The 16,711-nt window shown below is 38.8% G+C and overlaps 1 protein-coding gene across 1 annotated transcript in view; it reads left to right on the forward strand.

Annotated features, from left to right (window-relative positions):
• FREM1 (FRAS1 related extracellular matrix 1) overlaps nt 1-15,558 on the forward strand; it is a 58,708-nt gene extending 43,150 nt beyond the window's left edge. The window contains exons 27-35 of the mRNA XM_058826218.1: nt 80-209; nt 1,600-1,672; nt 2,550-2,699; nt 3,874-4,112; nt 4,831-4,878; nt 5,151-5,309; nt 6,311-6,426; nt 13,659-13,744; nt 15,168-15,558. Of these exons, the coding sequence (XP_058682201.1) occupies nt 80-209; nt 1,600-1,672; nt 2,550-2,699; nt 3,874-4,112; nt 4,831-4,878; nt 5,151-5,309; nt 6,311-6,426; nt 13,659-13,744; nt 15,168-15,367 (1,201 nt within the window). The 3' untranslated portion in view covers nt 15,368-15,558. The remainder of the gene's footprint in view (nt 1-79; nt 210-1,599; nt 1,673-2,549; nt 2,700-3,873; nt 4,113-4,830; nt 4,879-5,150; nt 5,310-6,310; nt 6,427-13,658; nt 13,745-15,167) is intronic.
• Nucleotides 15,559-16,711: the final 1,153 nt, after the last annotated feature.

Raw genomic sequence — 16,711 nt, forward strand, 5'->3', positions numbered from 1 at the left:
ACAGCCTCTGAGCAGCAGAGGCTGGGGGTGGCTGGCCAGGTGGCTTTGCTCTACATGCACATTCCTTTCTCTCCCACAGGCTGGAGCTGTGGTGGTCTCGAATTGAAATGCTGCAGACTGAATATGAGGTGTGCGAGAACATGGGAGTGGTGTCTCTGAAAATCACCAGGGCAGGACACTTGGGGGAGTCTGCCTTTATAACCATGAAGGTAAAGCCAAAAGCTAACAACCTAAATTAAATGTAAGTGCAGCCTGTTGTTTTATTCCTCAGACATAAAGATAATTCAGTAATCATCAAAGAGGCCATGTGATTCAATTCATACTTACTGGGAAACTGTCCTTGCTACTACAGATGGCTGAAACATTTCTGACAAAATTTTTTGAGTTTTGAGTAGAAACACTAATTAACCAAACCTGGAATGTTTTGGAGCAGCATTTCAGTATTGATGAAAAAACAGAGCAGGCAGTTTCCTCTGGCACTGTATTCAGAAGCTTGTTTTCCAGGATCTGCCACTTTAAAATTCAGGCTTTGGGCAATCTGGGGTCTTGGGGCTTTTGTTTTGCCTTCTCAGCCTGGAAGAGCCCAGGAGGTATAGGGACTTCAACTACACAGCCATGGCAGCCTTCTCCATTTCTCCTCCTACTGCCCATAGCCTAGGAAAACCCTCTGTACCTTCAGTGACTGCCTGTCTTATGTCAAAAAGACTAGACTGAAAGCTGCAGGCTATAATTTTGTAAAACAGGTTTTGTGCAACTTGCCTTCACAAATTTTATATTTCCTCATGAAATGGAAATTCCAGTATTTTATCAGCTCCCCTAGCTAGAAAAATACTATTTTTCACCCTGATGGTTTCTCAGGGCTATAGCCCTAATTAGAAACATAATTTTGATTTTTCTTCTACTGAAGTTAGTGGGTATTCTGCTAATGATGCAGTCAGGGGCCATCCTGTCCTACCCTTCACAGATTCTGGTGATTCTACTCTAGCAGTCACTTGCAGAAAAGTCACTTGCAGTGCAATTGATTCCAGCATCAAGAGCTGGAACACATACACAGTGTGGAAACTGGTGTCCCCTGGTGCTTCCTATGAAAATTCAGGGAGTTGCTGGAATCCCTGTATTTACACATGTAGGGCTCACATCTATCCTAATGAGTCTTTGGGGATGACAGAAGGCTCTGTGTGAAAAACCTTCTTTCAAGATATCACGAAGGGCCAAATAGGAAAACATGGCCAGGTTGCTGCTGCTCTTGTGAGATGACAGGATGTGCTTGTACAGGAGCCAGGTATGGCAGGGTACCCAGGCATGGTGAGCAGCAGGGTTACCTGGTGCTGTCAAGTCTGAGAGAGGAATGAGTAAAATTGTAAGATAGGGATTATTTTTTTTTTTTTTATGAAGCATTTTCTAAGCCATGAGCAAGGACAGAATGACAGTTGCACATAAAGATGGTTTATTCTTCAGGTCCTTATCTTTTTTCCCAGCCTGAGTATATGTATGGGTTGGTCTGTCTGTTTGAAATGTGCAAAGTACCTTCAGCACGCAGCAGAAGGAGTTCAGTGAAATGGGTCAGAGCATGGCATTTACTGTTTGATTTCTTCTCAGGTCAATGAAATATCTGCTAGGCTGGGAAAGGACTTCACTGTGACTTCCTCCAAGCTTGTTCAGTTTGATCCAGGTATAAAATAGTGCACTGAATAACTCTAAAATTAATTCACTGATTCTGGAAGAGTAAACTCTTGCATTGGAGAGTGCAATCTTTTAAATATCTCTAGCTAGAGAATCTGAATACTATTTAAGACTTGGTTTCATTTTTTGGAAGCACTGTGGGCTTCTTTAGTGAATTCATATCCTTATTACTTAGATTGCCTACAGTCTTTTATATCAGTTAAAATATCAAAAGTGCTGAAATAATATCTCCTAATCTCCCAGCAACTACGCTGGATAGGATTCACCCTGAGCTGAGCTGTGGCGTGCTTTAAAAACTTCAGTCATTATAGGTAAAGCTCAGGACACAGGTCAATTTTAGATAAAACTGAGAACAAGTTAGGTTATTCAAGATGTCCAAGGCCCTTTTTCATTTACATACGAGCCTGAAGGTACCCAGTAAAGACAAGGAAACAAGAAAAAACAATGCTAAAACTTGCCTAGAAGGCTGAACTTCAATCTGACATAGTTTTTTGTCCATTTGTAGGTATTTTAAATAACTCTTACATCTTTAAAGTTAAGCTTTTTAGATAAAAACCCTATGATACATTTTCTCTTGAAAATCACAGTGGAAGTCCTAAGTCTATGCATTGCAGTGCAATTTTGCACATCTACAGCAGCTTTTTGTTACAGTGCATGCACTTCAACTGAATCATCATTGCCCAGGAACAAATTCAAACTAAGTGTTATTTGGAAGAACAGCAGGAGCCCAGTCAGTCAGTAGGAGCACAATAGCATACACAATCTACTCCATTCTAGCTGCAGACATGTTAATTAATCTATTTCTTTGACACCCTGATTGATTGAAATAGCACTTAAAGAGTAATTAAAATGTTTATTTCTGTTAGGAGTGTCAACCAAGATGTGGAATGTAGCAATTACCTATGACGGATTAGAGGAAGATGATGAAGTCTTTGAAGTAGTTCTGAATTCCCCTGTGAATGCTGTTCTTGGCACACGGACAAAAGCTGCAGTGAAAATTTTGGACTCAAAAGAAGGTATTTGTTTTGATCTTCATGAGTAAGAAGGTGGGACAATCTTGCCTGAGTAGCTACCTATTTTCAACCACAAGTTGTTCCTAAGATCAAACTGCCTAATTTCTTTTTAGAAAAAACAGGCTCAACAGTTGCAGGCTCTTTATTCACTCACAAAATCATATGCATCCTCTTAGGAAACATTTTATGTTTAGGAAACATTTCTTTAGCATGGAGGAAGCAACAACTACAAAATGAGAAAAGTGCCAGGAAAGAAACTACTTTTCATAACATGAGTTCAGTTTTCATTTATTCAAGTGGGAAAAATTGGTTTTAGATACATGAGAATTTTTTTCCAGTTATAATTTAGTTGTTACACAACCTCTGAAAGAGATTTACTTTCCTCTCAAAAAAGGAACATAACAAATTTACCCATGTCTTAGCGATATATTTTCCAATGCTTAAAAACTACAGTCCACAACTTCACAGCAAACAGTTTAGTCTTTGAATTGTTGTGTTTTTCAGTGATGAAATGTGGTGGGCCTAAAATCAGACCAAAAAGGAGGCAACTGTAGAAACAGAAACATAAGAAAACTGTAGAAATAACTAGAAAAAGCAGCTGCACCTCTGGCGTCTGAAGAGTGTTTTTTCTTCTGGTGTTTAGTGAAACAAGATTTAAAATATCCATGTTGCAATGAGTTAGGCTTCATGTTAAAAAAATTCCCTTTAAAATTTCAGATTTGTTCTCTCCTAAACATTCCTAGTGTAAATCAGGACTTAATTGATGCAACGATCTCATTGAAACAACAGTGTCCTGGATTTACAAGAAGAATCTTCTCTGGGCATGAAGTACCATCTGTGGTAGTTAAAGATACCTGTATATTCATGGCCAAAACCCCCAGCACTTCAAAGCCCAATATAAGCATAAAGCCAGGTATTATCAGCAGATGCTTGGTTGAAATTCTGACCTGTGGGTAGACAGATGCATCACATATAAAATCCTATATAGGTAGTAGTTGCAGTTATAGTTAAAGATAACCCCAGAAACGAGGGTGACTGAACAAACAGCAAATCAACTACTTCAAGTGAAAGAATCATCCAGCTTTCAAGGACAAGCTGTTTATGTGCCCATGTCAACACGACCAGTTTTCTGCTCATGCAGTTAGAACTGACCATCTGCCATTTTTTATGCTTTCAGGTCAATGCAGCTATTCCCATTCTTCTGGCCAAAGCAAGCATCACTTCTGGGGGAGAGGCACACTGTTTCCAGTTTCCTTGGGCTCCTCATCACCTTCCAGGCCTGGCAATGTTTCCTTGGAAGGGATCCCTCTGCCTCCCTCCAAAGGGATGAGAGAGCACAGAGGGGACCTGCAGCAGGAGCGCAGCCTGGCAAATCGGTCAAGGACCAGGCTGAGAGTAACTGGAAACGGCAGAATAGTAAGAAACTTCTCTAGTTCAGTGATGGACTGATAAGTGAGTTTATTGTGATGTGATATCTTCATTTAACTGCCATTTTTGTAGCAATTCTATCTGACCACATAGTAACTACATGAGTTTGCTCTGAGTCAGACCTGGGGGCTATTTAAAAAAAACTGTAAGAAAAAGCCAAAACCAAACCAAGCTGATTTTGAGGATCCATGTATTCAAGAGAGGAATAAAATCAAGACTTGGGGGAGGAAACAGGCATGAAGCAACTTCAGCAATTATGAAACTTCTAATCTTATAAAAGCTAGGGGTAAGTTAGAAGTTGTTGGAGCCAGGCAAATGTATAGAAGCTGTTCATCTGGTACTGAAGTTATAAAGCTGAAAATACTGTTGGCTTAAACAAGGAATATGTATTTAAACCTCGCCCACTGATTCTCCTGCTTAAGCTATATTGATTTAGCTAGGTATTTAGTAACTTTCTGCTATTGTGACCTTAAAAGTTACTGGAATCTGTTTTTATGAACATTAAATGTTACACACTGTATGGTACACTTTGTGCTTTTTAATAGCTCCTTTCAGAAATTATATGTTTCTATAGTAAAAGAGAAAGAACTAAACCCAAGATATGCTCTGCATGATGTATAATCTAGTAGTAAATGTTGCATAAAGTCTTCTTGTTTCTATGATGCATGAATATACCCATCTCATTCTGCTGTTCTATATTTTTCAGGTTCAGCCTTCATCTGTATTTAGAAATGAAACAGATGTGGTTTTCAAAGTAAGAGTATTATGGATATCGGTCAGACATTTCCATAATTTCTTTCTGATTCTGCTCTTTCCAGGCTTTATAGCTCTTAATAATTTGTTATGTCCAATACTTAATTTTTCTATTTATCTTTATTTTTCTTTGGTGTAATTTCCCTTGACTTACCATAATTTTTATAATAATTAATTTTTATTATTTGTTTATTTAGTTTATTTAAGAGCTGCTTGTATGTACTAACCCTCTCTGTTCCTCTCCTGTTCTTGTGTGTGTGATGTAAAATGAAGTATCATGGGATTGTATCACTCAAAAGAGAGGATGACACCTCCTTAGCTGAAACCAACAAGAAGGCACAACCACAGATAAATGTCATCTCCTCTAGGAAAACAGAAATCCCACAGGCTGATAAGGCAGAACTTGCAGTTCAACCAAGATCAAGACATAAGGTATGAAACCTTTCTATCCATGGGCATTTTCACCATCTGTTTTCAGTCGTGCTGTTTTCCCAAATTATTTAACACCTAGAAGAGTTTTCATGGCATGAAATTCTAATATAAGTCCTAATTAATCTGTTTCATTTAACTTGTTTTGTGTAATTATTTTCCTTCAAATGTTCAAATGACATTTTCTCATTTCAGCACTTTTACTCTTTTCAAAAGGCTTGTACACCAGATTTAAAGGGTCTCTTGCATTATGAAGAAAGCACAAAGAAGTTATTTCAGTGTGATGGGATAACATGGAAGTTCTGGAATTCCCGAAGCAAGATAAAAATGTAGCCATGTATAGGTGTCTACATCAGAGCATGGAATTTAGGACTGGTGGTACCCTAAAGCAGATGACCTTCCTGTAACTATTACTTACTTATTCAAACAGGGAACAAATGTTATCCAGATTCAGGTTTGCTTCCTGCAGAAACAAAAGTTTCCCAGGAATACGATGAGGACTTCAATGCTGTGGTTGTCTTTCTTCTCTGTCATCCACAGTGCTCCTGGACAAGCCACATGAGCACTAGTGACTTGGTGCTTGTGACAATGTGGGCATAACACAGTCAGTGAATGAAGTCTGTGGGGAGAACAGGTGGAATTGAGTAAAAAATAAGCTTTCTTAGGTATTCTGTAAACATACATTCCCCCCACTATTTAAGATGTCATGCTGAATTTTTGTCACACTGCTTTCTCAGTACAGATTACAGGAGACAGAAAATGGTGTTCAAACTAATATAAAATGTTTAGAGGATTTTTTGACCTGAATACTACTATCACCATTAGAGCTAGTAATTATAAATCTTAGGATCCTCTGTCAGGCATTATTTATTAACTCTTTTAAGCAATACTGTAGCTTTATTTATAGACACCAAAGTTCATGCTTGGTTTAATTTTGGATACTAGTGCACAGACTATCTGAGCACAGAAAGAAGTCTCTTTTACCTCTTCCTCTTTTATTTTAGGAGGTAACTATGAAGAAATGTCCCTCTGGATGGACTTATCATGAGGGCAGCTGCTACTTCCTGGTGGTGAATCACAAGGTCACCTGGAACACTGCTGCTCAGGCTTGCAGAGAACAGTAAGAGACCATCATGCATTTGCTGTGCACTGCTGTTGCCCTGAGCTGAATGCTGCTCTTGAGGCCAAATTTATTTGGATAAGCCCAGCTCTGGCTGTTCTGCATAGCTCCCCCCAAAAATTGAACAAATCCTGGGATTCCAACACAGTGGACAATAGAAATATTAGTCTCATAATGTTTCAGGTGGTGATGCTGTCTTAATCACAGCATGAATTCCTAAAGCTGTCCATCTGCAGTGAGGACACTTTCCTAATAGGAGAGTTGGTTTGGGAGAAGAAAAACCCAGAGTCAGGAGAGACTCAGAATTTCATCCTCTCTTACCCACCACTTCCTTGACATTACCCCCTCTTGATATAGCTGTGGTAAAATATTGTCAGCTCCTGTGTGCCTCACTGTATTCTTCTGAAGATGCAGCTTTGAAGATTCTGTAACTACTTGAAAACTTTTATATTCAATTTAACAGTGCATTTCTGACTGTTTAAGGATATAACAACAACAACAATAATAATAAAAACAGTTGTCTCAAAGTAAGAGACAAAAAAACTGCCAGTCTTGTTTTCTGGACACTTGCTTTGAGATTTTGGCTGTAGGGGTATTAGGTTAGCACTGGAAAAAAATGTTAGCAATGGTAACATGAAGCATGTCCAAGGATAGCCATGCTCTGTACCTTGTCTGGAATTGTGAGCACCAGGTTGAAAACCAATCTGAAAAATGGAAAGGGCTTAAACAAACCTCTACATTACTCCAGACCTCTCCATTACACCAAAGGAAAATTGAAACAGGGAAGAGCTGGAAATTATAGAAACAGAGTATGTTCCGTAAGTAGTGGAAGGACATGCTGAATCGTGAATCATGGGCAAGCATGCATAACAAGCATTGATTCATTCTACTCAGTTATGCCAGATTATGTTGCAAAAGAAAAGTCTTGATACTATTAGCTCCCAACTGATGGAAGATAGCCTTTACTAAAATGTAAATGTTATGTGCTCCTGTGAGTTCACCCCAAATACTATGTTATCACTTGGTTTACTTACAATTTCAGCTCCTGAAATTGTTTGTTATTATCTGCTTTTATTATGCTACTTATTAGCAAACAAAGCTATGAATAGTGAATATTTTTTTTTTTTTTCTGAAGGCTTTAACACTGAATTGATCTCTTGGAACCATATGTCACTCTACCAGGAGGTGTTTCTTATCTTCTAAAAAGTGTGATCTTTGTGACCCATATTTTTTGTAGGTGGTAGCTTCTTGATGAAGGCTATAGTGTGCAATGTAGGTATTAACCTGAATAAAAGCAAATACATGTAAACAACAGTAACTAAATGACAGTGTTAAAAATCAAGGTGTATCACTGAATCCACAAGGAAATGAGTCCTAGGGCAGTGCTAATTCAATTAATGTCATACTAGCATGGACTAAGGAAGATTTATTGCAGTAAATGGAGTACTCCTTGCCTCCATCTGGAACTGATTTACAAAAGTACAGCTCCAGGAACACGCTGAAATGTGGTACAAGAACGTAACTTATTACATTTTATCTTGTGCTTTTCCCCAGCTCCTCCAGCAATCATCACCATCAATAACTGCAGTGTTTCAGTTATTAATACTGCTTCCATTGATGTTTAAATGTTTACAACAGGGAAATAAAACTACCATGGAGGTAGGTCCTCAATTGTCAATAGATCAACAAAGTAGATATTAAATGAAAATATTTGAATTGACTTTAAGTAAATCAGCCAACTTCCATGAAAAAAAGAATAATATTTTATTACTACAAAAATGACATAATTTTAAGCTCCTATTCATTTGTCTTGCTAGAATTTTTATGTTATACAGAACAGGGAAAAGACCGCAAGCATTGTGAAAGTTGATTCACTAACAGTCTTCAAGTTTTGTCCCTTTTTGAGACAACTTTGCAATCCTGACATGATGGACTTGGGAGTTGGCTATACAAAAAGTATACAGCAGTAGGCAGGCTGAAAAGTGTCTGAAGAAGGGCCACAAAGATGACCAAAGGACAGTAAAGCCTGCCATGCTAAGAAAGAAGGCATAGGGGAACCCTTATCACCAAATTTCAGTATTTAGAGGGTGGCAGAGCAGAAGATGGTGACTCTCTTTTTACAAGGAGTCACATAGAAAAGATGAATAGTCATGGGAACAAGTTACTCCTGGGAAGATTCCAATTACACACAAGGAAATTTTTTTTTCACTGTGAGATCAGCCCTTAGAAGACTCTCCCCAGGGAGATTCCCCAACATCAGATACTTTTAAGGTTCACCTAGTCAGATTGCTGGTCCATCTTATGTGGACTGTCCTTTTGCCAAGAAAGGTTGGAATCAGATGATCCTTGAAGTTCCTTCCAACCTGATAATCTGTGATTCTATTCCATCAAAGTCATGCTATCAATTTATTGTGGAAGCAGTTGTTGTCTGGACGTAACTACATATGCACAGGCTAATGCAAGCCTATTGGAGTTCCTGTTGACATACATTGTATCCATCTGTTAGAGGTGGAATACAACGCTTTTCTTCAGTTCCCATGTACAGGGGTAGAAGCAGAAAAAAATACGTGCATGTCTTGATGCAAGTTTCTGTACGTCAGTGTTAAACTGGAGATGGGGAGGCGGACAGGGAAATGTCAGTTAATTGCTGTGAAAATCTTGCACTACTTCTAACCCTTCTCCAATTCATTGGAGAGAAAGGTGGTTTAAGAACTCATTTTTCTAGCTTTGTTTTTATGCATGAAGAGGCTCTTGGCAATGTGAAGAGAAGCATCTGGGGGATATTACGGCTGAGTGATCCCACAGCAGCCTGATTTAGAAGCAATTTTGATGATTTATGCCACAGCTCTTGTTTATCCAACAGGAACATGTCCTCCCCAAGGGTCAGTACAGCAGGGCTCACTTGTATGTGAGATGGTTTCACTTCTGCCACTGAAGGGATGGAAGAACTGGATATATAGAACCCACAGTTGTGTCTTTTGCCTTGTTAGTCATATTATACCTTTATCTTTTTTGAGGTTGAATATTTAATTGAAGCTAAAATATTATTAGATTTCAGGTAGTTTACTGCTAGCTGTGTAAGGCAGGACATGTTATTTTGTTTGATGATTCTATATCAGTTACATGTGGCCTCAGTCCTTGGGAATCACAGGCAGAACCACATCTAAAGTAATATATTAGATTCTTCATAATGGTTCAGTGTTCCCTGGTGCAAAGCAGGACAGCAGTCCTCTTCTCCCAGTACTGGTTCTTTAACAATACTGGTTTAACTCATATTATTGTGTTTTACTCCAGCAGAGGATCCCAGTACCTAGAGTCATTTTAAAGGCCTTGTGTACGCTGTCTGACTTTGAGCTGCCAGTCTGGAAGTGCAGGGCTCCTGCAAGCACTGCATCATGTCTGCCACCCTCATCTGAATGTTCTGAATTACATGAGGTGTTGATACACTAGAAACCTATTTCAAGATATCACATAGCTCCTTAGGTGACCAAACAAAAGACTGATATAAGCACAGTCTTTCAGTCACCACCCCCACCACCCCCTTCAGCATCAGTATAGGACACGGATTTACTACAGCAGTTCAAATAAAATCCCATAGACACCTTTATACTTAGTCAAGTTGTTTTTGCCAATCTTAAATTTAACAAAATGGTATAAGACTCTGAAATGTATCACAAAACTTAATGGAAAGTCAGTAAAGTCTTTGTGCCAAGTACTTTCCATATACTTCAAGGTCAAAAGCTACACAAAATGTTTCCCTTAATTTGTGCAACTGCTCTAAGATAAAGTATGCTCTTGACTAAATAAGAAAAAATATAAAGTATGAAGGAACAATTTTAAATGGATGGTTTAGCCCAGAAAAAAGTGATGTGTGTGGGTTTATTGTAGCTTCTTTTGGTTACTGTTTGTCTGTTTTTGGTTTTTTTTTTTTTTTGTTTCTTTCCCTAATGAGGAATTATAACCCCTTATCTTGACTAATTTACATTAGGAAGTGTTAGAAGCACACAGCTCCATAAATAACCTTATCTTGTAATTTCCGGTGTCTGATGCAATGCCTCGAGGTTCAGTGAGTAGCATGGAAGTGCTGTGTTCTTTCAGGATGCTTCTCATTTCCCTGCAATACATAATCCCCCTAACTAGGTGTAACAGTTAGAACAGTTGTTCTCTCTTCAGTACTGTGTTTCTTGAGCAGTACTTAGAAAGCACTCCTACTGAGAAAACATTAAACTACAATATAATTATTGCAGTGCTTTCCTTTCACAGTGATGAAGTTTCTCCCTGGTACCTGGATTGAAGTCTGAAACTGTTATTGCTCAGACTATACCTGTATGTCATAAATGATAGAGCATTTGCTGACACACACTGATGCTTTTTGGTTTCTTATTTTCTAGGACAATCAGAAGTAAGATATGCTCACCTAAAGTAAATGACTTAGTTCCTGGGTTTTGAGTGTCCTTAAAAAGAAGCCAGATAAAATGCTCCATTTTTGTTCTTGCTCACCAGGTAGTGATACCACAGAAACAGCTGCACAAACCTCTTCTCAGGTCCATTGGGTCAGTGCAATCACAGTCACTGTGAGGCAGAATGGAAGGCTGCTGCTGAAGCAGTTAGCCTGGGAGAACATTCTGAATTAACTATGCTTGCTTTCCCTGTCTGTAGAAGGAGATGAAGTACAGAACTTCCTGACAGTATTCGTCAGTGTAACAGCATTGCTCCTAGCTTATTGGAGAGTCTGTGCCTGGCAGATCTGCCCAGAAGGGTGGAACTGTCACCCTTGGGACATACAGGCATGTCTCACCATGATTAGAGGCAAAGCAGAAGCCCTGCTAACACCTTCACAGGCTGCAGTTTTGGGGACCTCTACCACAGTGGGTGCACAATCCTGACCCCTACCAGACAGTGCTGAGGCTGTTCTGCCACACCTCTAGGTGAGGAGAGTGTACACAGATGTCAATGTGGTGGCCCGGGAGCTCAGAGAGCCCCTGATGGGCCCCACATTACCCCACAGTGCTTGCCCCAGGGCAACTATGATTGCAGGGTGAGGGCTAACACCTGGCTGTCCTGCTGGCCTTGACAGATCCACCATGCAGCATGGAGCAGAGGGCCACTCCATCCCCTGCTGCTTTGGTCAGCCTGCAGGGATAATGGAGGAGGACTTTGCAGCAGGAGCATCCCCCCTCAGAAACACAATGAATTTATTTCATATCCGGACCCTGTGGGCCTAGATTAAGGAATAGTCCAGATTTCGTGCAGTAAAGACTGTGCAGAATATTGTGGATTACTGCTTTGAACTTCTCCTCATGTATATCTTTCCTGCTTCCCTATCTTGTGTGGCATCATATGGAATCCATCAGTACTCTTAGAAGACATACAGGGCAACAAAAGGAATGGAGCTCCAGGCATGGATCTCTAACTAGGCAGCAGGCTTAATGGTGGGCTTTCACTCTAATATCTGTTCATGGTCTCTATAGTTAGCTCAAGTCGGTTATGCCATTCTTCAGGCCCGGTTGCTGCCCCAGGTCTTCAAGAACAGTCATCACTTCATCTGGGGCAATAGTGATCTTTTGTCTCTGTTGTCTAGCAAAATTATTTAATTAACAAATTTTAACAAATTAATTATTTAATTAACAAAAATTAACTAAATCCTTACAGTACCATTTACTTATTCTGAGGTTAGAAACATTTTTTGCTCTCTTAAAATGTTTTTATGAGCAGTGTTTTTTGCTCTGGCCCTATCAACTGTCACCCAGGATATTCTGGGAGGCTGAAGGGGTTGGCAAGACTTTTAGACAGCAGCAATCAGAAATATGGGACAAAAGAAATGTCAGCACCAGAGGCTCAGCATCAGAGGGATGGCAACACCAGCTGTGACATGTAAAAAGTTGATATGATATCAATGCAGACACCAAGATGGAAAAATAAGAAAGTAGAGCCACTGATGGCTGACAGTTCCCAGCAAATGTAAAGAATGACATTTGTCCCTTAATGTCTAAAGATTTAGCCTGATCTCTACATGGCTTAAGAGTAGCCTTAAGAGTAGCTGGTGCTTGTATGTTTGGTACTGGTTGGAAGATTTGTCAGTGACTCAGTGGCTAGGATTTGCAAACTCTCCTTTAGAACAGGCACACTGTAGCACATGCACAGAGCAGAGCTTATGCATTGACTTAGTTCACAAATAGTCTGCTTAATACAAACCACAGCTTCTCTCCAATCTGAACTAAATGTGTAGTCACTGCAGACAGCCCTCTGAAAAATACACTGCTTTTTCAGAGCCTTTTCAGATACCAAATTTCTTGTGATGAACAACAGGGGGAACCCATGGGATACCTGCATTTACTGTGAGCAGGATCACGGGATGGAGAACCAGAATGTCTCAGCTGAAACCCAAAATTTTGAAGAGGATGAAAATGCAAACAAAGAAAGGGCTGGGATAGAGGGAGAGGAAGGAAATGGGGGGTGGTGGAGGGGGTGGTTGATGTAACAGCCTGCGTGTTGATTTTAGAGAATGTGTGTGACAGGGGAGATTTAGATCAGACAGTGCTTGGGCACTGGAACAGCCTCCCCAGGGAAATGGTCACAGCACCAACCTGACAGAGTTCAAGAAGCATTTCGACAATGCTCTCAGGCTCATTTTGTGATTCCTGGGGCTGCCCTGTGCAGGGCCAATAGTTAGTTTGATGATCTTTGTGCATCTTTTCCTCCTCAGGGCAGTCTATGATTTTGTGATTCTATGATTACTTCTCAAAACCACATTACCACTTACATGTATTATCCAAAGCTTCAGTATTGTCAAAACATTATTTTAAAAAGATATCTCCTGCTCTACTACCAAATAGGTGAATGTGTATCTTTCAGTGGCTTGGATTTCAGTGTAGGAAGTTTATTATTTCATGGAAAATAAGGTATAAAGAATTGTACCAATAGTTTAAAACACAGTTTATGAGTATGAGGCACATATTTTCTGTACACTTTTCTTTCAGTTGCCCAGCTGATTTATTTTTTCTGTTAGAAAAATCAGATTAGGACTTTGGTTCCTCTCCATGTAATCCACAGTTTTATGACCTCATCTTAAGGTAATTAATTATTCCTTCATGCCAGTAAGTTGTGGTTTTCCTGTGACTCGTTATTTATATGCTTTATACTAGAATCAACACCCATTGTTGATAAGTTGATGGGAGCTGTCTGTCACTCTGTGGAATGCTAACTACTCTGTCCTCTCTCGCTGAGCCTAGATACCTGGGGAGTCTAACAAGTGTGGCTAATGAACAACATATGCGGTGGCTGTGGGACTTCAGCGGGAGGATGCCCTTTTGGATAGGTAAGTATATTGGCTGCAAGTCCCCTCTGCAGACTGCAGTTCCTGTATATTTTGAAAAGCAGAAATGCTGCAGCAGTTCAAGCCTAGTTTTCAAACAATGTACTGTCCTCAAATTCTGCTGCTTTTATTATTTCAGTGCAAGGCATAAACCAAAAGCCATAATTTAGCTGGCTACTTTTATAAGTCTTTATCAAAAAGATGAGTTTATCATGATGTCTGTTGCTGGACTGTTTTTGTCTTGAAATCTTTCCTATTTAGACATAAGCCTGTGAAAATAGTTCTGGTGCAGCTCCTTCAATTTTGTTTATCTCATCTTTCTTTTGACTGGTACTTTATTTATCCATAATTTAGCTTTTTCTTTTGTTTTGTTTTAACTTAAATAATTATTTGTTATTTCTAATTTAATGGTGTCATCTTGTGTAAGAAATCTTGTTAATTAATTAGATGATAAGCTAAAGAACATTTAATCATATAATTTTAGATTTAGCTATTTCTTATTAGGCACTTTACATTTAATGAGAAATGCAAAGAATTTGCATGGGTCTTCTTAGTACCTCCTTTCTGTGAATGACTGTCTTAGTTCATATATTAGTGCTACTGCTTTTATCTTACCCTTCTTGTTTCTGCTATACTGTCTTCAGTTTGGCTCTTTTTCTATGATTCTGAACTGCAATTATCAGGTCTTAGTAATTTTCTGAGATGGACACACTAGGTAAACTAAATTAACTTCAAAAAACACAGTTAATTTTTGATCATGTTTAATGGTATCATAATTCTGCTAACTTGAAAGAAATAAGCTTGTTTGACAAAGATAAAGACTACAAGACTCTTAATGCAAATTTTCTTATTTTGGTCCCTCCTAAGAAGACAGGTCATGTATGAAATTATATGCAACACATACTGATCTTAGTAACTCTAAGGAGGCTATGGAAAGGATAGTAACTCTGAGCAGGCTAGGGGAAAAGATATGATTTATACTGTACTAATTAACACAAGCTAATTTTACAGCTGTTAATTTAAACAGTGTAAACCAAGTCCACAAAGATCTGCAGAATTTTATATTCAGAAGAAATCTGAAGGCATCTGATGCTGTCCAGACTCCTTGCTATTTCAAGTATCCAAAGAGAAACCTATGAGATGATACACGCATAATAGATGAAAGGAGAAAAAAACATTTTAGATATATGCTATTGCAGAAAAGTGTACTTTCCTTTATTCATATGGCACTAACTGTGATTAAAGTGGACTAATTAAATCATAAATTGTGTTTTGCTTGTGTTCTACCAGATGTTTTCTTTTTCTCTCAGCATGCAATTGTGTGCATTTTTTAATGAAGAGCAACTTATAGAACAACATGACTCTCTTGACATCTGGCTCCAATGACAATAAACATCACTGATTTGATCTTACTGATTTCACACAGGTTTGAATGACCAAGTCAACCCTGGACATTGGGAGTGGAATGGAGGAGAACCTGTAACCTACATAAACTGGAGAAGAAGCTCCCACCACTTTCCAGTGAAAGGAAGAAATTGTGTATTTGTGCAGAAGCAAGGAAAATGGCAGGCAACTGACTGCAAGAAGGTCAAACCAAACAGCTATATATGTTCAAGAAAGTTGTAATGGATGGAGGATGCCTCTGAAAGCATATGGACATTCATACTATTTCAGTACGTTAGGTGCATTATAAAACCTTTCTAGTTATCAGCAAGGCTTGTTTTGTATGCTGCCAGAGGTGCAGATGTTTATATATATACACCTAACCAAGGTACAGAGATCAGCTGCAAAAATTAATCTCAGGTTAAGGTTTTGAAATCTCCCCAAAGACTTTGATCTGTCACTTATTCATATGTATTTTTCTACCAGAGTGTCAAGTCTTTCATCACACTTCTGTGTAATAGCTTTTTCTTTTTAAGAAAGTACCATGTCAGTTGATTTGCCTTGCTCTTAAAGGAAGCGTTGTGAACTGCAGTTTTACTCTGCAGTTACAGAAAGAGGAATACTGCAGGGATTGAAAATGAGGCCAGACAGCTGTTTAAAAACAGATCTTCTTGGGTGATAATGGGAGTGACATCATGTGAGTTCTGGAGTTTCTTTGGTGATTTCCTAGTACATCTTACAAAGGTACAAATGGCTGGGCATTGCCTGGTGACAGAGTACCAAAAGGAGCAAAGCCTTGTATTTACCTTCTACCTCCCAAGGCCAGCTTCAGAACCTAATGGGTCTGCCCACACAGAGTTGCATCTGTTTCCTATTCCTAAGGAAAATTTTTTTTTTTTTTTCTTTTTTTTCCAGAACTGCAGGATGGTGCTGTAATTTTTAGTGTAATTAAATAATGGGACATCTCTAAATCAAATGCTATAGCAAATGATGATTTATTTAAAAAAAAAAAGTAAACTTAATCCTAGGATATTATCTGGGGATATTCACTGATACATGAACATCAATAGGATTTATATGTGTGTATAAACCAATGTAATCATGAGACATATTTTGTAGTAAAGCAGCTATGGCTCTGGAAAAGTATTAATCTAAGTCCTTATTAGGGATTTGAGGCTTTTAAAAATAATATTTAAAAATCCACATTTATTTCTGAGAAAGGCTTAAAACCCAGCAATTAATAGAAAAAAACCCAGCTGGCCAGAACTTACTATGTTAGATAAATATAGTTGCATTATAATTATTTTGTAACAGTACAGTAGATTTATATTTGACCTGTCAAAAGCTTGCTTTTGGACATTTTACTGCCACCCTTAAAATTACAAAAAAAACACCCCAAAAAAACCCCAAAATCTAAACCAAACATGAAATGAGGATCCAAGCATAGGCTTCCTAAAAAAAATAAAGCTCCTCTCAACAGGAGTCAGTGTGTGACAGTTTGGAAGTGAGTAGGGTGAGTTTGTCCTGTACCTTTGAACTCTCATCCTTCCCATCTGCCTGCCTGCTGCCAGCAGTTCATCCCCTCTT

The sequence above is a fragment of the Poecile atricapillus genome, chromosome Z, assembly GCF_030490865.1.
Source record: "Poecile atricapillus isolate bPoeAtr1 chromosome Z, bPoeAtr1.hap1, whole genome shotgun sequence".
NCBI lineage: Eukaryota > Metazoa > Chordata > Aves > Passeriformes > Paridae > Poecile > Poecile atricapillus.